General features: G+C 44.3%; 2 protein-coding genes across 2 annotated transcripts; both read left to right on the top strand.

The window, feature by feature from the left end:
- The first annotated feature begins 405 nt into the window (after positions 1-405).
- Positions 406-18434, top strand: LOC106601398 (sphingosine kinase 1). Its single transcript, XM_014193575.2, has 5 exons — positions 406-1075; positions 9816-9965; positions 12029-12123; positions 12286-12401; positions 14562-18434. Exons 1-5 carry the CDS (start codon positions 649-651, stop codon positions 15412-15414), a joined length of 1641 nt encoding a protein of 546 aa, XP_014049050.1. The 5' UTR covers positions 406-648; the 3' UTR covers positions 15415-18434.
- A 535-nt stretch (positions 18435-18969) lies between these two features.
- LOC106601410 (serotonin N-acetyltransferase) lies at positions 18970-21696 on the top strand. Its single transcript, XM_014193609.3, has 4 exons — positions 18970-19056; positions 19478-19764; positions 20077-20231; positions 20416-21696. The coding sequence occupies exons 2-4, from the start codon at positions 19614-19616 to the stop codon at positions 20941-20943; spliced, it is 834 nt and encodes a 277-aa protein (XP_014049084.1). The 5' UTR covers positions 18970-19056; positions 19478-19613; the 3' UTR covers positions 20944-21696.
- Positions 21697-22303: the final 607 nt, after the last annotated feature.

The following is a 22303-nucleotide window of genomic DNA, read 5'->3' as shown; positions in this document are numbered from 1 at the left end:
GCACGTGTGGCACACTGGGGGGCATAAACCAGCACATAGCAGCCATATATCCGACTTTGTGAAATAATAATGGAAATATATATACCGGTAGTCTAGACCTAAATGATTGAACAACATGGGATATTCTTACCATATAGCCTACAAATAGACAAATGAGAGCCTTGGTTTGAAAATACCTAATTGCATTTGGTGAGGCTATAAGAGAGTAATCAATCTAAAACATTGCATCTCGTATTTCCTAATAATATTCTAACATCAATAGATCGTATTATTTGCTACTGGTAAAATAGGCCTTGAAGTAGCCTTGCCTATTCATTATCCACGAGGTAAATAGCAAAGCGGTAAATAGGCCTAACTGATCAACAATGTAACCATTAGCCTGCAGCAAAATGGGTTATGGTAATATTTGCTCAAGATGCAAAACATTTGTTATATTCCATGAGAAGAGGTGGATTCCTGACATTGGGCATCCTTGTCCAACTTTCATGTCTCAGTGTGCGATTCCCCTTTTAGTCACTAGGGAGAGACCTTTCAACAAGGAAAACAGCTGGTTGACTCCGGGTCCAACAGCAGTCAAACAGACAGGGCAGCCAGCCGCAGTCATCCTCATCAACCGCACGCCGATCTGCGGATCACATCGTCCACGGGATGGATAACTACATCGCCGAACCTGACCCATCCCGTCAGCGCAATGGTGTCGTGGAAGGGCTTTATGGAGAATTCACGGACTCGCTCAACGCAAGGGTCAGATATTCTGTGAGTTTGACTGAGAGTGCTCTCACTATTCAAAAGATCTCATCGTCACCTGGACAGGATGAGGTGGTTTTCCATTTAGCTGACTGTCTTGGCTGCCGGGCTTATAAAGTGGAGGACGAAGCGGACGTTGGGGCGTTCTTTACAGCCTATTTCTACCCGCTCAAGAGGCGATGGATAAGCACAGGCATGGCCCGGCAGAAAGTAGAGCAGTGCTTTCGGGTCGCACTGGTCCAGGACCCTCTCACTAATCTTCAAGAGGCAGAGAGATGGGCGCGTGCCATCAGAGAGGCTTCTATCCGCCAGATACCCCGACGACATGGTGAGATGCAAGGCTGCATAGTTGAAACAAAACAGTTGTTTCTTTCTGGTATTATGTTTGATGAGGGCGTAGGTTCTAATTTAATTTAGCTTAACAGCATCAAACTTTAGGCTATTTATATGGATAACTTGAAAAGTCTGTCATCATTGCCATATACTGTGTTTCCTAATTTATTTAGGAGGAATTGTATACTCTGCCCAGGGAAATGGGGCTTGTAAATTCAGTTCAAAATGTGAGGGTAACTTTCCATCACCGTTATCCCATACTGCACCTAAGGTCCAGTAATTCACAACCTGCTTACTCGGTTTCTATAGAATAGGATAGGCTTAAGTGCCAACTGAGTGGGCAAGCTTGGAGAAGGAAATGGAATGTCCTGGAAATGGAATGTCGTTCATCTCTCACACCCAAGAACCAACTTTACCTGCTGTGGGAGGATGACTGCCAGTTACCTTTCTCAGAGTGAAATCATTTGCATAGATTTGCAACTGTGACATTTCTGTATAATTTGTAAGGGGTAATTTAGTCATCCCAAAAGCAACATTGCTAAGTACTCAAGTGATTGAACTCATCATTTTTCATCTAATGGTGCTTATGCCGGTTGTCTTGGATCAGGAAACCCTTATTACAACACAACCGTATTCAAATGCCTGCTTTAGAAATCTTTAGTTCATGTCATAGACTTAGGTCCATGTGCAGAGACCCGACTGACCCTACTGAATCAGTTCTGAACATGAAACAGAGTGCTGCTGATGCTAATTACCCAGTTATCACTCACTGAGGAGATCATTTGGTGTGGATGAAGCTGCCACAGGGAGAGCCATATGCAAAATATTATGCTGACATTCTGTCAAAATATCACACATTATTTTGAATTGAGTTTATCCAAGTTATTGCTACAAGATGAAATGTCTCTTCGTTAAATTGCATTATTAGATTGGTTTTATTAGTTTATTCGGATCCCCATTAGCTCTTGCGAAGCAGCAGCTATTCTTCCTGGGCATCACACAAAAACATAGAACATGACAAGGAACAAAACACTGATACGCTGATAGACAAGAACAGTCACACAAATAAGATAGGAGTGCATGTGCCATGGGCCTAAATAGGCAGAACGTAAGGGAATTTCCATCTGAACAAAAAGGAGAGCTGTCCAGGATATAGTCAATCATAAATCTATTCGGTTTAAGTTGCAAGAAGGAGACACCCTCCAGCATAGAAACATAAAAACCGTCTAACGGTCCTTCTGAGAAGGCACCTATATACTAATCAGACAGTACCAAATATTCTCTAAACATCAGCCCGAGAGCCTTGTATGAAGTCAAAATAAAAGACAGGGGCTTTGCCAGCTGCTACAGAATCACACAGTGTTCATAATGTAATTGTGTCCCTAGTCCTTGTTTCTTCAGTAGCTCTGGCGTCAATCACTATCGAACTAGATGCACTATTGTAAAGTGGTTGTTCCACTGGATATTATAAGGTGAATGCACCAATTTGTAAGTCGCTCTGGATAAGAGCGTCTGCTAAATGACTTAAATGTAAATGATATGAGAACAATCCATAACATTCAGTGACAGGTCTAGTGACCATCAACTCGTACACAAATGAGTATCATAAATAGAGCACTGGAAATCATGTATTACAGAACGGGAAAAGATATACATATGCTAAGCATTGTGTTAATTATCTTAACTGAATATCAACTTTATTAATCTTAAATATTCCCCATTACACAGAGTGAAGATAATTGTCCATAAAACAGGTGTGCCTGCCTATTATCTGCTTAGGGGCCCATGCTCAGGGGCCCTCTCTAGACCCCTCAGCAGCATAGTTCTAGGGGAAACGGATATTTGATTTGGCAGTGACGGATTTGGAATGTTGGTTGCCAGAAATGGAGTCAGGTGTTGGTGGAATAAGGAATGAGATCGCCCCGTGAATTGCCCTTTAGGTGTCCAAGGCAACTGAGACAAGGGTCTTTGTGTGAGTTGCACCTGTATGAAAGTCAGAGGGACCGACTAATCCCTGTTCTAGAGGGTGTATGAAAGTCAGAGGGACCGACTAATCCCTGTTCTAGAGGGTGTATGAACGTCTGAGGGACTGACTAATCCCTGAAGGGATATTTATGTTAACTAATTTCATTTTATCTGGTGATGCAGCTGGATAAGTTGGATTAAGAAGGCAATTTCTTTTTTTGCTGTAAGGTTAATGTTTAGGGAAAGCTATCAGACACTTTCAGTGCATAATCCCACATCATTTTGTTGAAACTGTAGATGCTAGATATTCCTTTGCCAGTTGTTTTATTGTGGTTCAGTCACAGCTTGACTGTGTAAGGACTGCACAGTGTGTGTTTAAGTATCAGCAGTCTACCATTCAGTTCCTGTCACAGCCAGGTCATAACGGACTGAATGAGGCGTAAATAATGAAATCCTCAAACAATGTGATGTACCTTTGCACATCAAAGGCCATGGAAGGTAATATCCTGCTATTTGCAATGCTTAGAGGTACCATAAAATGAATGTCTGCATTTTTGTAAGGAAATTCAGTCTGTCTTGACTTTCAGGAAGGTAAAATGTTTTCAGTGTGAACTTATACGACTAAAACCAGATATAAAGTATGTAGAAAAAATAATGGACCTATATATTTTAAAATAAGATCATCTTTGAGAACTAACAATCACCAAAATAAAAACTCAGGGAGAATCTAAAATTCAAAAAAATGTCATGGCCCCCATTGATTTTGTTATAATGTTTGAGTCACTCAGATAGCATAAGAACACGACATAAGCCATGGCAAAATGTGTACAATTGCAGGAAATTAGCTTTAAAACTTCAAAATGTTGTCTCTGTGTGTGTTCCACGGAGAGGGTATGTATCTGTCACTGTGATATCGCCCTACGGCCCAATGCTCTGCTGACGCCACAGTGTCTCTCAGTGATGGAGACAAGAGCTGAACGGTGCCCCTGCTACATCAGTGGCCTCTCACCCCAGCGAGGCTGGTCCCCCGGGGTCCTCGTCTCCCGCTCTGCTCCCTCAGACAGGCCTGCCTGTGACAGGCTGTCAGGGCCCCTGGCTCTACCTCTGTGGGCTGGGTGTCTAACCCCCCACCCTAATCTTTGACTCACTCAAGCTTGTTTGTAGATATGCCAGCTATGTCTGAGTCATGGAGGTAGTGTTACACCTTGGGGACAGCTGAGACAGCAAGCTTTTACTTAAAGCCATTTCTACCAGCATTGTCTTTTGTTTTCCTCAGTGTTTTGGCTAGTTTTCACTTATATTGATGTGTCATAGCAATAATGCAATAATGTGTGGACATAATGAGAGATATTATGTTCTAAATTCATGTGTTTGGTAATACTATATTTATTGCTTTAGTAATAGATTGATTATACACAGCAAAGTTGATCAGTTAATCAGTTCGGTTCATTTGATCCCAGCCTCAGTACTTGTTAGTACTCACACTTACTCAGCCACCTCACCTCTCTGTTTACCCTTTTCCTCAGAGAAACACACACACTAGCTTGCTTGTCAGACAGCCCTTCAGCATGAGTCAGTTCACATCTGCCCACAGGCACTTAACCACAGCCTCACACACACACACACACACACACACACACACCCACACACACACACACACACACACATTCACACACACACACACACACACACACACACACACACACACACACACACACACACACACACACACACACACACACACACAGGACCTAAAAGGTTGTTTCCACAGAAATGACTCTGGGCAGCATGTTACAAAATATGACTTAGCTACTCATTTAGGGTCCTCACTGTGTCTGTAACCAACTTGACTGGTGAAGATCACCGCCTGCAACAGAAGCCCTGTTCATACCTAGTTCTAACATGCACCTTTTGTCCTGATCTTGTCAACATTCTGATTGTGCCCACATTTTTAGACAGGTGTAGACGATGAAAAGACACACTGTGAATTGATTGTAATCAGATATTCCTGAAGTAGTCAGGCACGGATTGTGTCTGGATATCAGTCAAGTGTAAACAGATCTGGAATGGTCAAACTATTTAAATTATCATTATACCAGCCTCAAACATAATTGACAGATACCACCATTGATTTACGGCATCAGTAATTGTCTTAAAATAAATACATTCATGTTATTTTGAAAGAATATCTGTCAAATAATTTGCTTACAGGGAGGCATCAGCTAATCTGGTCAAAATGCGGACACAGTGAACGGATAAGTGACACATTTTAATACAATGTGTAGACACGACAAACCTTGATCACATAGTTATTGGATCATATTGATCAGGTGTAAACAATGCTATAATGAACTCTGTATGACTGCTACTGAAACTTTTGTAACTATCAAGCTTCGGATAGCTTTGCTTTCATGCTGTATCCATGTGAAGGAGTTTTTTTCCTGTGATAAGTGAAACACCGAGCTATACAGTATTTCTAGTTGCAGTCCATAGGTGCACAAACGTACACTTCTTTTAATGTCAACTCGATATGTTTTCTATACCCAATGATAGACCTAATAATGATAACCGGTCTTTGACGGATTAGATCACCTTTGAGCACATATGTTAGAGCCCACCTCTTATTGACCCAGGAACCATGGAAATGCTTCCTCGACATATACTCTGAGGCTTCTGGGAGCTGAAGGCTTTTGAACAATGGGAGGCCCTATGTTAGAAAGTAACGTTACCAAGTTAATGAGTAGACCAACGTCTAGTTTGCATCTTTAGTTTTTGCCCCAAGCAACCATTAATGTACTGCTACAGGAGACTGAAGGAGTCAGGAGACAGGAAACACAACAGAATACGGCAGAGCATGATATTGCTTACATGGAAATATCTCATGATCTGTGGTGGTAAAGGCGGGGCTGAATTCCTACTCACAAGCTGTCAGGGGAGGATGTTAAACCGCCTCTGTATTTGAGGCACAAGGACTACAGCATTGGCTTTGACCCCTGAGGAGGCAGCGATTGTTCTGTCATCCCTGAACTGTTTTATTGAAGCCTTTATTTGGCTCATTGTATTGAGAGCATTTTATAGAGCTCATTTGACTACACTTGAGTGGAAAAACGGACCCTAAAAGTTATGTACCAAACTGCAGCATCCACCATTGTGTCTGAAAGACATGTAGTCAGAGCCTTTTGTGTATAAAAGCCACATTGTGTTGTGTGAAGAACAAAAATACAATGGCAACCCTTTGTATGAATGGGGAAGAGTTAGCAAGACTGTGTTTTGATACTGTCTTAATACTGCTCTTTCTGATGGTTTCACACCTCACTTTGAGATATTTCGGTACCTCTGCTGTCCCTGTACAGGAGCCAAATGAGTAGGAGGTGCCACTTCAGGTCAGCTGGTTGGTAATTGGATTTCTGGGCAGGGACAGGGGCGACATTTCCGCTCAGACGGCACTGGGCATGAACCAGACAGAGGGGCCTTGTGTGGAGGGACAGTGGCACAGCAGGGTAAGGGTGTACTGGTGCCAGTCCTGTTTGCATGAGGCTACAGGGTGGAATTCACAGGGCAGCGCGATGGCTGTTTCACTGCTCCCAGGGGTACAATTAGGCCCATGGGACCTGTCCCAATGCCCAGCAGAACCGGACTCACACTCACTGGTGGGAAATTACTTCCGCATGTGGCAAATGCAGGGTTCAGAGGATAATGCTCAACTGCCATCCTTGATCTGGTACTGATAATGTCTGACAGGGTTAATTTGAGTCTGAAGTACTACTCATAACCACAAACAAGTGTAATCTCTGTAAGGATGACCCCAATTAGTCGATTGGTCAATTGTTTGGTCGATAGGCTGTTGCTTGACCAAGATTTTTTTAGTCGACCAGTGGCAAATATATATTTTTTAAATTATGTGGACTAATCCATTTTGAGGCCGCAGGGATGGCAGACCACAGTATCACCAGTAGTACATTTACCGTTAATTACCATAATTTATCATTTGGAATGTTTGTTTGGTTATGGTAATTTCTGTTAATACATTCAATATCTTATCATAATTACAGGTCCTGGGTGGCACAGTCAGGACCAGTCAGGACATTTTTGACAGTCCTGGGTGGCACAGTCAAAAAGCACTGCACCGCAGTACTGAGGCATCACTACAGCCCGGGGTTCGATCCCAGGCTGTGTCACAACCGGCCGTCACCGGGAGCCCCATAGGACTGCTCACAATTGGCCATCCGGGGTATGGGAGGGTTTGATCGGTGCGGCTTCCTTTGGCTCATCGTGCTCTAGCAACTCCTTGTGACAGGGCCGGGCGCCTGCAAGCTGATTCCGGTCATCAGTTGAACGCTGTTTCCTCTGACACATTGGTGCGGCTGACATCCGGGTTAAGTGAGCAGTGTGATAAGAAGTAGGTGCCAGGCGGGTCATGTTTCGGAGGACCTTCGCCTCTCCCGAGCCAATTGAGGAGTTGCAGAGATGAGCCAAGGGACCTAATTTGGGGAGAAAACGGGGTAAAAAAATATGCTTGTGACCGTCGGGCCTGGTTAGTACTGGGACGGGAGATCACCTGGGAATACCAGGTGCTGTAAGCTAAAAACTATATTATTATTACAGTATTACCGTTGTCATTGTAGGAGTGGAAACGTTGTTGGCAGAGTGCACAACCTAAGTTTTGGTTTATTTCATTCCATTTCCGAGTTGTCAATTTATTCACTGTCTTTTGTTTGAAGCGCCCCTGTCAATCTTGAGTAAGTACATGTAAGTACACATAGAAGTAGGCCTAGGCTACCTGGCCTGCGCGCAAATGTAGACCTATAAATGTGCCCATTTGGGAATCTGATACTATTTCTGATTGTCTTAACTCACCATCACTGTGGAGCTTCTCAAAGTCATCTTTCCTTCGCCTCAAACAGCAAATAAACAGTCTGTTTTTACATCCATTGAGAATGACAATAGTTCCTTAACGTAGCCTAATTGAAAAATTCGCTCCCTTTTGATAACCACTCAGCATGAAAGGGTGAAAAAATCTCATGCTCTGATCCGGTTGAAACGTCATAAAATAGGCCTGCCTGATTACTTCTTATCCCTTGCGCAAATAGCCTACAGCTGTGTCTGTTTGGGAAACTCTGAGAGCCCAGGATATTTTTACATATTGGCAATGGCAATAGAAGTAATTTTTTTATTTGAATAATTTTCATTTAGATAGAATTGTGATTAACCACATTACATTGATTTTGAGACATGAGGACTTTAATATAAATTAAATGAAACTGTTCCACGAATATGTGCATATGAAAATCATAACTGGCACGCAGATCAGGAGAAATGGTATGATAACTTGGCACTCCAAATGGAAAAGGTTGCCAACCGCTGGTGTATCCTATTACTGGCAACTTCAGGAGCATAATGGCAGAATCTGCGAAGCCCAGCAGCAGTGAGAGGAGGCGGGTCGGGTCAGGAACAGGTTAGGCTTATTGATCTCTGGCTTCCGCTTTAGTAATTTGTGTGTCTTAATTTTTAATCGCAGTGCTTAAAGCATCAGACAAGCTAAGTAGCCTGCATATAGTTGATTTTATTCAAACATAGGGTGTGTCTATAAATGGGAAAATACATGTTTTTAAATTTGGAACAATCTATTGGTTGAAAGAACAGACGACTCTCGACTAAGATTTGTTTTTGTCGGGGACAGCCCTAAATCTCTCTTATGATTAACTATGGCCTCTGAGAAGACAGTGTCCCCTGTGCAGAAAGACAAGGGCATCTATAGTAACTGCAGTATCAGAGGCAAGGAGTTCATCCTGAGTTAAAAACAACTGTCTTTGAAATGATCTCTCATGGCGCTCTGCAACATCTGAACAAGTTCTTCCAGCTTTTAATTATTCCGTTGGTGTCTGGTAATAGTACTAAAGATAACCACACAGATCATAACAGTACATTACTTAAAGAAATTCTCCGGTACTTTTGTATACTTTTTAGCCAGTAGTTCTGAAAGTAGCACTCATGAGCCAAAAGTGGTCCCCGTAAATTGTGTACTACCTCACATATATGCAGATATGTGCACCACGTCATTGCTTTCTCTCTCGCTCTGCTCTGTGTGCATCTTGCTAGCTTTCACTCAAATTGCGAGGGGCTGAAGCTCATTGGCTGGAACTCAAATTGCTAGGTGTTCTGGCTCACGTGTGGGAAAATGTAGGGGAAATGATGCAGCACAGAAAAACGGTCACTTTCAAACTAGGGATTTGTGGTTAATTTAGGTAAAACTGCAGATTGACACATCCAGCCCAAAGCGGGAGGTTTAAAAAATACTTAGTATTCGCCAAAGTTCCGGAGCATGTCTTCAACTACAACATTAGGCGAATGAGTTGAGGTGGCATGTGTTTTGTTAGACTTACATTTCTGGGGAAAAATAAGTGGATCACAAAAACAATAACGTCAAGCACCATCTGTGAGTGAATGGTGTCACTGCCCTTGGTATCACTGTTTAATGCTATCTTATTGAACAATGGTTTTCTGCCAAGGGATCTAGAGGGTAGAGACTCCTTTCATAACCTCTTTGAAATGTCTGAGATGGATGTCAGAAAAACATTTGGGAAGACAATGGAGAGTTGCATGATTGATGTTTCCTTGATACTAGAAAATTAAGTGGAGCAATTATTCCCATGACAGCTTGAGAATATCAACTCACAAACTATTCCTTCTTCCCTCTTCTGTTTATCTACATCTTTCACTCCATTGCTCTCTTTTTCTATTTTCTCTCTCTCTCTCTCACTTTCTCTCAGATGTGAAGTACTATGAGGTACGGCGGCCCTGCAGGGTCATGGTTCTGGTGAACCCCCAGAGTGGGCGGGGCCAGGCTCTCCAGCTTTTCTCCGGGCAAATCGAGCCCATGCTCACCGAGGCTTCAGTCCCCTACACATTGGTCATCACTGGTCAGTCCCCTACACATTGGTCATCACTGGTCAGTCCCCTACACATTGGTCATCACTGGTCAGTCCCCTACACACACTGGTCAACACTCAGTCCCTTACACACCTACCTGCTTGAGCCCTATTATCTCACTGCCCTGATTGCGTACACACATGCACGCGCGCACGCACGCACGCACGCACGCACGCACGCACACACACACACACACACACACAGTGTTTGACTCTGCACTGCCTTGTCAGATCCCCTGCTCCCAGTATTATATACTCTCAACTACTTTTCACTAACAGTAGCAATGAGTTCAAAGTCACTGAACTCTGCATAACCTTTCACTGAATAAAAGTCAGGTATCTTTGAGCAAGCAGGAACAATCCAAGGAGCCAGAAAGACTTTTAAAAATCACTTCAGCTACACATTAACACCACCACCTATACTTCACTAGCATCCGGTATAGCTGACAAGAAGCTATCTCTGCCAGCGTTACAAACCATCACCAAGACACCTATGAGTTGTTCAATGCCTTCTTAATCTTTGAAACAACTGAAAAAGGAGAGAACAGAGAGAGAGGAGAAAGAGTGTGAGTTCAGTCCCAGGGGACATGGGGAAGGTTAGCATCTGGATGGTGATGAAAAAAAGACAGTCTAAATACCGACGGTCAGCGTGACGATGCCGACCTGGGACTGCTGGGAGCTGGGGCTGGGAGAATATGGGTCACCAGAGGCTCTCTCAGCTAGCGCTCAGCTAACACTGCTTCCCCTCCACTGCCTGGGTACTGTAGCTAGCCTGTCTGAGTGGATTAACCGGCGCCACCTCGCTGCCCTGCCTGCCTCCACTTAGGGAATGGAGCCCTGCAGAACTATCTTGTCACCTACTAGTCTATGCCAGAGGACTAAGGCACACTGAGAGGATCGTCTTTCAGCGAGGGGGTAACTCTGGGGTTTTCTGGGGTGTGTGTTCATGTGCTTGTGTGCATCTGCATCTGTGTCTCCCTCAGAAACTGAGGGAGCTCATGTGGAAAACAGTTCAATGTTCAAGTACCTATGTATTCAGGAACTGAGAGCAGAAAAACGTTATATTGGGCATGCGTTGGTATCATCCTAACCCGAAAGGGACCTTGGTTCATATCACATTAACAGAGAGTAGCTACCAAGCTATAGCTCATCAGAAGAGAGGATTACATAAAATCCAGAAAGTCAAGAGATGGTGAGTTAGCCCCTGCCTATGTGTGTTTGCGTGTGGCAGTGACCCCGTGAATAGGGAGAGGGCTGGGAAGTGCAGCCTCAGCCTCCAGCCAGCAGCATAGAGTGCTGAGTCAGCCGCAGCAGCCTTCCTCTGTTTTTGCCTGACAGCACAGGACCACATCACTCCGCACTCAGTCTCCCCATACATACCAAACAGCATGGACTTAAAGGAAACTCAGTGGGTGAGGGAGGGCTAAGGGACAGGTACATGTTATGCTAGGAGAGGAGGAGAAGAGGAGGAGGAGAGGAGGAGGAGAGGGGGGTGGATGTAGTAATGGAGTTTTCATGGTCATTTTTCAAACGTCATAATACATATGGTAACTCAAGCAGAAAAGTAATGCCCTTGTGATGACAATGCCTCAACACACACACACACAGGCATAGACACACACAATTGCAAAAACAAACAAACACAGTACTGCCTTTAGCAGAGCTGATATTTGCTGCAGAACACAAGTCTCAGCTGGCAGAGTTGTGCTAGACAGTGTGCTTAGAGGGGATCCAAGGTCATCTCCAATAAAAACTCCACTAAACAAACAGTCAGCCCCAGTCGTCACATTAACCATGACAGCAGTGGCAGATGTTTGCACTAAGGCCTGGCTGCTTTGAAGACTGCCATCGGCCAGTTGAATAGCCACTGCATGGTCTAATGTGATATGTATGGACTGATAGAGGGAAATTGAATCCCTTTTCTCTCCAATCTCACTGATCCCTCCCTGGGGGCTTCTGGTGAAGGGAGGCCATCTCTCGGACCTTATTCTCGCTCTCTTTCCTCCCTCCTCGCTGTCCCTCTCTCTCGTGGCATTTCTCTCTGTCCCCCATAGAGCACCAGAACCATGCGAGGGACCTGGTGAGAGAGACTGATCTGTCACAGTGGGACGCTCTGGTCATCCTGTCAGGAGACGGGCTGCTGTTCGAGGTGCCCCAAGTATAGACACTGCATGAACACATTTCCAGCATAGCTAACTTGTCTAAAGTTTCCCTAAGACTGTTTGAATAAGCAGTGGGGTTTGTGGGATACAACTCTCAGTTGGAGGGTCATGGCCTGATGCTGTTTGTGTGTGTTTGCCTGTCCGGTCAGGTGTTGAATGGTCTTCTGGAGAGAGAGGACTGGGAGGAGGCCATCCAGACCCCACTGGGCATCTTACCAGGGGGCTCGGGCAATGCCCTGGCAGCCTCCGTCCACCACTACACTAAGTAAGTCCACTAATGAGACATTTAAATGCATAGAGTACAGTAGAATGGAATGCGATAGGAAAACTGGCCTGGACAAAGAAGGTGATTTATCCCTTTTCTATGGATGTAATTATCACATTAGCTGACTGGGCAGAGTAGGCACATTTCTCCAGAGACAAGGGAGAGAGATGGTGTCTGCTTCAGCTTCACACTTCATAAAGTCCAAGAAGAGTCATTATTTGAGGGTTGCTGATAGCTACTTTTAATGGAGTGATGTAATGGGTTCTAGATCAACTGGAAATTCAGTGGACTACTACTGAGGTAGTGTCTGGACCGCCTTTATTACTGCTGTTTGTGAAATATGAGCCGCCTACATATACAACAGCAACAGAAAAACAACAATAAAATACACAGCGAGTTGTATAACATCAGATATCTATCCCAGTTGAATAAAGATTTGCAACCTATGAACAACCCTAATCCTAACACCCCTGTTCAACCCTAACCCTAACACCCCTGTTCAACCCTAACCCTAACACCCCTGTTCAACCCTAACCCTAACACCCCTGTTCAACCCTAACCCTAACACCCCTGTTCAACCCGTACCAAGCTAACACTAGCAACAACCCTTACCCTAGCCACAACCCTTACCCTAACACCCCTGTTCAACCCGAACCAAGCTAACCCTAGCAACAACCCTTACCCTAGCCACAACCCTTACCCTAGCCACAACCCTTACCCTAACACCCCTGTTCAACCCAAACCAAGCTAACCCTAGCCACAACCCTTACCCTAGCCACAACCCTTACCCTAGCCACAACCCTAACCCTAACACCCTGTTCAACCCGAACCAAGCTAACCCTAGCCACAACCCTTACCCTAGCCACAACCCTTACCCTAGCCACGAACCCTTACCCTAGCCACAACCCTTACCCTAACACCCCTGTTCAACCCGAACCAAGCTAACCCTAGCAACAACCCTTACCCTAACACCCCTGTTCAACCCAAACCAAGCTAACCCTAGCCACAACCCTAACCCTAGCCACAACCCTTACCCTAGCCACAACCCTTACCCTAGCCACGAACCCTTACCCTAGCCACAACCCTTACCCTAGCCACAACCCTTACCCTAACACCCCTGTTCAACCCGAACCAAGCTAACCCTAGCAACAACCCTTACCCTAGCCACAACCCTTACCCTAGCCACAACCCTAACCCTAACACCCTGTTCAACCCAAACCAAGCTAACCCTAGCCACAACCCTTACCCTAGCCACAACCCTTACCCTAGCCACAACCCTAACCCTAGCCACAACCCTTACCCTAGCCACAACCCTAACCCTAGCCACAACCCTTACCCTAGCCACAACCCTTACCCTAGCCACAACCCTTACCCTAGCTTCATGTCCACACCCCAGTTCAACCCTAACCCCATTATCTTACAGTCCGACAGTGCAGATGGTTATGTTTAAAGTACTGTAACTGTCCAGTGTTTCCAGATCTCTATGAAATATGACCTATAATTAATTACAATATGAGTTAAATTGTGTTCCTTCCAAAAAATGTGTAATTAAGAATGTTAAAAAGCAGCATTTCTGTGTTGGCATACCCCAACAACAGAATGGTGTGGGTGTACAGTGTACCGGTCATTAAAAATATTAATGCGAGTAAACTGCTGATTGGCCAGCTCATCCTCCTCTAGACTGCTGATTGGCCAGCTCATCCTCCTCAGGAGTATGACATCATACTCTATGAGGAGATAGCAAGCATTTTTGAAACAGTCAGTTTGAGTTTTTCTCCAAGTTATACTTTGGCCACAAAAACGAGTATAGGACGAGAACAACATTATTTGGGTATGAGTTAGCAGAATATGAATTTAAAAGTGAGATTTTCACTGGACAGTTACTTTAAAACAATGGGATTAGGGTTTAACCGGCGTGTGGACATGAACCTAGGGTTAGGGTTATGACGAGGGTTAGGGTTACTGCTGTAAGTACAATGTATTACCATTCTAGGGTTAGGGTTACTGCTGTAAGTACAATGTATTACCATTCTAGGGTTAGGGTTAGGGTTAGAGTTAGAGTCATTACTTTTGAGTGAAGGAGTAGCTCCGGCTCAATTGAACCACAGATTGATACCTAACTGCCTCAGTCTACTGTGAGCTGACTGCTACTCCCTGCAGGTCTCCCCCGGCCTGGGGTAAGGAGCTGCTGCTGAGCTGTGGCTTCCTGCTGTGTAAAGGCCTGGTGACTCGGCTGGACCTGGTCTCTGTCCACCTGGCCTCCAGCCAGCGCATCTTCTCCTTCCTCTCCCTGGCCTGGGGCTTCGTGGCCGACGTCGACATCGAGAGCGAGAAGTACCGCCTCGTTGGCCCCATGCGATTCCTGGTGGGTACACTGATGCGCCTGGCATCCCTCAAGGTTTATCAGGGTAGGCTGGCATACCTGCCTGCTCCTTCCTTCACACCCCAGAACTCCTCCCTCTGCTCCTCTCTACCCTGTGGGCCCAACAGCTCCCCCAATCAGAACTCTCGCCACAACCACAGCACAAACTCCAACCACAACACCGCCCACAACTCCTCCAACATTGCCATCACAACCATGAGGACCGAGCCCCAACCAGTCAACCAGAAGGGGCCTCCTGACTCGCTCCTAGCAGACCTGGAGCAGCCGGTGCCTGAGCATTGGACAATAGTGAATGAGGAAGACTTTGTACTGGTATTGGCCATGTTCCAGTCCCACTTGGCTGAGGACCTGTTTGCCGCCCCTGGGGCCGCAGCAGACGACGGCTTCATCCACCTGTTGTATGTGCGTGCAGGCATCTCCAGACTAGCCCTGCTCACACTCTTCATGACCATGGAGAAGGGGGGCCACCTGGCTATTGGCTGCCCACACCTTGTGTATGAGAGGGTGAAGGCCTTTCGCCTGGAGCCTCTGTCCCCCGAGGGAGCGATCACTGTGGACGGGGAGATGGTGGAGTACGGGCCAGTACAGGCCCAGGTTCATGAAGGAATCGCCAGGCTCATCTCAGGCTGAGAATCTACTCAGAGCGTCTGTCCTCCCCACAGCTCTGACTTCTCACTCCCTTTCTTACTCTGTCTACTGTATATACAAAGTGCCAAAGACGTTATATCAGCCTTTGGAAAAGATATATCTCTGTGTCCTGTTTTTTAGAGATCCCTCCCTTTCCTCTCCACGCTTCATTCAGGGTCAAAGCCATGGATGTTCTTGCAGCTGGCTGGTCTCAGCTAAGATTGTGTGTGTATGATAGTGTGTTGTGAGCGGTGTGTTTAGTAGGGAGGGGCCCACGGCTGAGGAGTACCTTGTGTGCTCCGCTGTCTGACTTAATAAGTGTGACACACGTGAAGAGAAGCACATTCTTTTGTCCCACGAGGATGTGGCAGGCAACCAGCTCTACGCCCGCTATCTAGCCCCGGGGTAATGATTCTGTGGAGGATGAGACACGGGCCTGACATGAAGCCCTTCCCCCCTCAGGATATACTGTTCGAGTCATGGATGTAGGTTTTCTATGGAGAAGCACAATGTGGGAGAATGCAGCATTGTAGACCTCCACCAATGATATTAGGTTACTCTTCTCTCTCTCATCAGTGACAACCTCCACTTTACCTCTATGTTTAATGGATGGGGTGGAAGGGGTTAGGTGCTAGTGAGGTTGTGTTAAAGCAGCCTGGAGGTTCAGGAACCTGGCCAGCTGAGGTTACCTTCTTGTATATCTCGCCTGTCTCCTACCCTGCTGCTGCTGCAGCTCTAGCCAACATGCTTCTTGGACCACCTCCTTCCTGACACACACACAAACACACAGGCTTGACTCCCTTTCAGATCTGGAGCACTTAGCAAGGAGGGGGATGGTCTCGTCTGCTACATATGATCCCTTTCTGCTAGCTGTGTTAAGATTGTACTCCCTCGTCCTTCACAAGATTTTGGAGCCATCAGCACCTAATGTGTCCTTATTCTGAAGCTTTATGGGTGAATGAAAAATACTAGCTGATAGAACTACAAGCAGTTGAAGAAGATACAGTACCATTGTCGATTTTTATGAACGGTTTTATTGTAGATAAAATAATATAACTATTTCTGTTGTTTTCTGTCCAAGCACACACTAAGAAGGGAAACAGGGTTTTGCACTACGCAGCACTGCATGGGTCAGTGGGTTTTGCACATTGACTCGATCAATAAGAGTTGGAGCGACCAGGCCAGAGTGCTGTGCTCTCTGCTGGGGCCCTTTCTTGTCAGGGTGATGATGAGCATTAGTGCACTGGAGCAGAGACAAGCGCAAATGTGAGCATTATCATCAGTTCTCCTCACACCAGTTCATGCCAGGTCGGGTTCAGCCCTGAGATATAACAATTACTGGTTTAACTAATCCTAGAGCACACACTTGGTTTGGTTTGGCTCAAAATGTACAATGGGTGGAATGGTTTTAATGCACTGTATAATGAATCTAAAATGATGCTTAAATGACTCTACCTGAAGGTATGCTGACTGCAGATGTGATATTAACTTCTCCCAATCTGATTTCAATCTTCCATTTCTGTGCCTGTACTTGACTTTGATATGCCTTTAGATAAATACAAGTTCACGTTTTATTTGTCACATGCACAAGTACAGTGAAATGCTTAACTTGAAAGCCCTATAATTAATAAGAAAAAAAACAAGCGGGAAAAAAACACAAGAAATAAGAAAGGAGAGAGGAAGCTATATACAGGGTCAGGGCCAGTACCACATTTACAACGTACAGAGATACTGGAGTATTGAGGTAGATAGGTAAATGTAGGCAGGGATTAAGAGAAAGTGACTGGAAGCAGGATAATTATTATAATTATTATAAGCAATTATTATAATCATATTAAACATACTGTACGGTACCTTTTACCCCATACATACCTATCTACCTACCTAATCCTCATTCGTCAGGCTCTACTGGTGGTATTGACTAGGTCATAGACCATGCATTCACAAGTAAAAGCACATATCCAAATTGAGAGATTATGCAAATTCTTCCAATGTGGCCGTTCTGGGACGCCTCACTGCTCTTTATGCAGTGTGAGGGGTCCCCCTAGTGGATTTACCTTAACCAGTCATTGCAGTGCAAGTGGTGGAAGTTCTGACAAAGTACTTGCACATTTGTTTCTATGGTACAACAGTAGAACTGTATAAAATCTTATGATAGCTTACTTTCATTCTTTGTATGTTTGGTTGCATTGATTCACTAGCATACTGGTATCCAGGTTATGAAAACAATTACGAGCCATTTTGAATTAAACTACAATCACTTATCATATTTCCATCTGAATATCACAAACCTCCATTTGAATCACCTCAGGTACGGTAGCTCATGCTAGACTGTATACTGAGTATCATCTCTCCTCAACCGAATATAATCTCTCCTCAACCGAACAGACAAGCGGACATCCATTGCTGACCCTGGCTGACCCTAGTGACTGTTATGTAATATGTACAAAAAACAACCGCTCTCAACACATCTGAGTGGAGTAACTGCAATTGTGTTGAACTACTGTTATGTTCTCTGTCCTGTACCCTTGGCAGGTAGGGTGGACTGTGGAGTGACTACATCATAGTACTGTTATCTTCTCTGTCCTGTACCCTTGGCAGGTAGGGTGGACTGTGGAGTGACTACATCATAGTACTGTTATCTTCTCTGTCCTGTACCCTTGGCAGGTAGGGTGGACTGTGGAGTGACTACATCATAGTACTGTTATCTTCTCTGTCCTTGTACCCTTGGCAGGTAGGGTGGACTGTGGAGTGACTACATCATAGTACTGTTATCTTCTCTGTCCTGTACCCTTGGCAGGTAGGGTGGACTGTGGAGTGACTACACCATAGTACTGTTATTAATATTTAAAAACTGCTGTAGTCTTCTCATTGCATTCATGTCATTTTTTATGTAATCATTCCCATGTAGGAGAGAGATCTATATTTTCCCAGGGTTTCATTTAGTAAGAACCACAACTAAATACATGAATCATGCTGTATCGACTGTCTGAATGGTAATAAAATTCCCCAATTCTTCAAGAGTTCTGTCTTGTTCATCATTAGCAACCATCTTTTCCACAGAGCATTAACAATGTTAATTGTCTTTTTAGTTTTTATATAAAGTGAAAATGATAATCCAGTGGTTAATATTGTCCATTACAGGTGTATTTGAGGGTGTATTATAGTTGTTCTTTTAGGACCAGACTAATCTTATCTTTATGATAGCAGTGTTCCAATGTCAGTCCTGCTGATAGCTTCTCTCCCTCTAACCATGGATACCCATTCTAAATATCCACCTGCTGAGAGTCACCACTAAATAATATCATTTGTAGGCCTTTACTAAGGAGACCGGTATAGAGAACTTGGCTGGAGCAAGAGTTGACCACAATTACTCCATGCCTACTATATCTCCCAAATATACAGGAGAATATCCACTTTGCCATGTGTCAGTCAAACTCAAGGGATGACGATAGAAGCTAATACGCCGAGTTGTGGAAACAACTTCTATAATCTGTCACGTGACATAGTAATAATCACTGGCTTTATAATGAAGAGGTGGACATCTTTCAGGGCACGCAAGAGAGAGAGGAGGGAGGAGATAAAGAGAGGGTGAGATAAGACAATAAGGCAGGTAGAGAGAGTGTTCGGATGAGATTGCATCAGGTAAGTAAAGCAAAGTTATTTTCAGTTACAGTGCTCTTGTCGGTTACCATATCATTTCAGAGTATCTGCATGAGTATCTGCATATGATGGCAAACAAATATCAAATGGTAGAGGAAAAAACATTGTAAATTCATTACATTCAGTGTGTTCATTTTCTATTCTGTGTTACATTAATTCTCTAGGAAATTAATAAACAGGTTGTCACAACACTGCCATTTGTGCGTAAAGCAGCTGACCTCAGGTCGCTTAATTTCTGGTTCTAGTTAATTGCTCTCCACTCTCCCTCGCTCCAAATTATATTATTTCATTCATGAGCACCGACGTCGTACTATTCATATTCTAAATGGTAAAATGACTCACATCTACATGGACCACATCCTATAAATACGGATTCTACTCCCTCTTGGTCATCTGTGCACAGGCTGTCACAACAAGAGGAGGAAACTGAAGATTAACCTTCGTGTAACAGCCAAGAGAGAAGACTTGTGCAAACAAACAACAATAGAAGGAACAGAAGAATATCGAAGTAATCCAACTGGAGTTATAAAAATTGTAAAATGTCACTAGTGGGCGCCCTGCCTTTCCTGAAACCGCGACTATCCCCTTCTGTTTCTCCTGGGCGCCAAAGAAGACACACACTGCCAGCAAGCGAGTTCCGACCGCTCAACACGCAAGATGCCATCAGCGTGTTCGAAATCGAGAAAGAGGGTAAGTTGTCCATAGATTCAGTTATAAATGTGTGTATGTATTATGTGTTATGAATTAATGGCACGAATATACAATGTATGAGCGTTATCAGGGGTACTCAAGTCGCGCGTAAAACTCGTGCCAACAGCCTCTCCTTGGGCTTTACGCACGTTGACTGGGCGCGCTAGTCTGTCTCTTGCTTTCCATAACATCTTTGTATTAATCCCTTGTTATAGGTTTAATGCACTGATACGGATCCGATCCGCATTGGCATTCTTAAATACAGTTAGTCCAAGGATGATGAAAACGTGTCTCTCTCTTTTCCTCCGCCAGCCTTTATCTCTGTGTCAGGAGACTGCCCGCTCCACCTTGATGAGGTGCGTCATTTCCTCACGCTGTGTCCAGAGCTGTCCATGGGCTGGTTTGAGGAGGGGAGACTAGTAGCCTTCATCATTGGGTCCCAATGGGACCAGGACAGACTCACCCTAGTAAGACACCTTCTATGATGTTATATAATTTCCTATTGATTCATAGGTCATTTACTCTATATCTTACTGTGTTTTTATTAGCTCACTGATAGTTTTTCGAAATCAGGTGCTCTGTATTACATCACCATACATATTATTGAATGAACTTTACTTGAGCTACATTTGCATTTTTCCTTTGCTGCAGGACGCCCTAACTCTTCACAAGCCCAAAGGTTCCACAGTTCATATCCATGTGCTGGCGGTCCACCGGACCTTCCGGCAGCAGGGAAAGGGCCCTATCCTGATGTGGCGCTACCTGCAGTACCTACGCTGCCTGCCCTATGTGCGCCGTGCAGTGCTCATGTGCGAGGACTTCCTGGTTCCCTTCTACCAGAAGTCTGGCTTCAAGGTGCAGGGCCGCTGTTCCATCACGGTGGCATCACTGACCTTCACAGAGATGCAGTACCCTGTGAGGGGCCATGCCCTGATGCGGCGCAACAGTGAAGCTATTGGTTTTCCTCAGAATGTGTTATTATTGGAGGAACAGACTCAGAGGCTTGAGTCTGTGTTATTATTGGAGGAACCGATTCAGAGGAGTGAGTCTGCATTGTTATTGGAGGAACAGACTCAGAGGCTTGAGTCTGTGTTATTATTGGAGGAACAGACTCAGAGGACTGAGCCTGCATTGTTATTGGAGGAACAGACTCAGAGGACTGAGTCTGCTGATGTGTAAATCCTTTTTTTACTGAGTAAGATATTAGATTCCTGCTGTACATATCAACTATAATGTAAAATAAAGTGATGTAAACATTTACATGCATATCTAAGATGGTAGTCTAAAGTGCACACCATACATGCATGACCAATGCAGGGAGTCTTTAAGCTTTATTACAATGTTTTAATTTCAGATACCTAACGTTATTTAATATGTGAATATTTCAACGTTAACTAGCTACATGCTAATGAATGTTAGAACAAATATTGTGTGACTTCTGTCTGTGTGAGATGATATTTTTACTGCAAATGTTCCCGTTTTATTTATTGTACATTATGTCTGAAGGTTTGGGTTGCAAGCCTCTCCTCTCTGACGGTATATGGACTGACGTCACTGACTACCAGGCTTTAGCAGCTCAAACGTGCCTCCTTATCTCTATTAGTGGGCATTAGGTATACTGTAAACATCTGAGGATTTACAAGAGGATCCTTTCATTGGACTGCCAGTAGATCTAGTGACTTAACAAGCCCGTTTTCATACAATGAGAAAAGTAGGCTACATCCACACCAATTTGGATTAATTTGTTACTGAAACTGTTTGTCTATTCATTTCCCTTTGGGTCATATGTGCAGAGTGTTAATCAAACCATGTAATATATTCTCTTACTCCACCAGAACCTGTCTTACCCTTGAAACCAATCATATCTTTAATAAATATGTTTTTGTACTGTTTTTGTTATTAAAAAATATAATAAAGATGATAATGTATTAACTTTCTGAGCATGTTCAATTTGGATGACTTCAGTATAATAATGAAATTTACGTTGATTCATTTAACTATATTTATTCATAAGAATACACAACATCATATGCATACTTTCGCTGTGTTTACACATGCAGCCCAATTCTGATCTTTTGCAAAATGATTGGTCCAATAAGTGGGAAAGGATCCGAATTGGGCTACCTGTGTAAACGCAGCCTAACATTTGTCACAACCCAGAACTAAAGCTTGCGTGAACATGGCCAGCTACTGGACAGCAGCTCTCAATCTATAGCTAGAGGACTCCTGATATCTCCAGGCGACTTCAACCTACTTGCGTCTACCTTCGGTTCATTTCTTTCCACCTCTTTTTTTCCCCTCCTTGCCTCACCCTTTCCCGGACCCCTCCCACTCACAAGGCAGGCAATACGCTTGACCTAGTCCTTACTAGAGGCTGTTCGCCTACTAATCTCACTGCAACCCCCCTTCTTCCTTTAACCCTAGGAAACTCTTTTCCACCTTCTCCTTCCTCCTTAATCCTTCACCCCTTCCTCATCCCTCTCTGCAGACGACTTTGTCAACCACTTTGAAAACAAGGTTGATGACATCAGCTCCTCAT

This window comes from Salmo salar, chromosome 03 (assembly GCF_965601325.2).
Source record: "Salmo salar chromosome 03, fSalSal1, whole genome shotgun sequence".
NCBI classification, from domain to species: Eukaryota; Metazoa; Chordata; class Actinopteri; order Salmoniformes; family Salmonidae; genus Salmo; species Salmo salar.
Note: the sequence above shows the minus strand (reverse complement) of the source record. Positions and strands in the feature narration are given on the sequence as shown.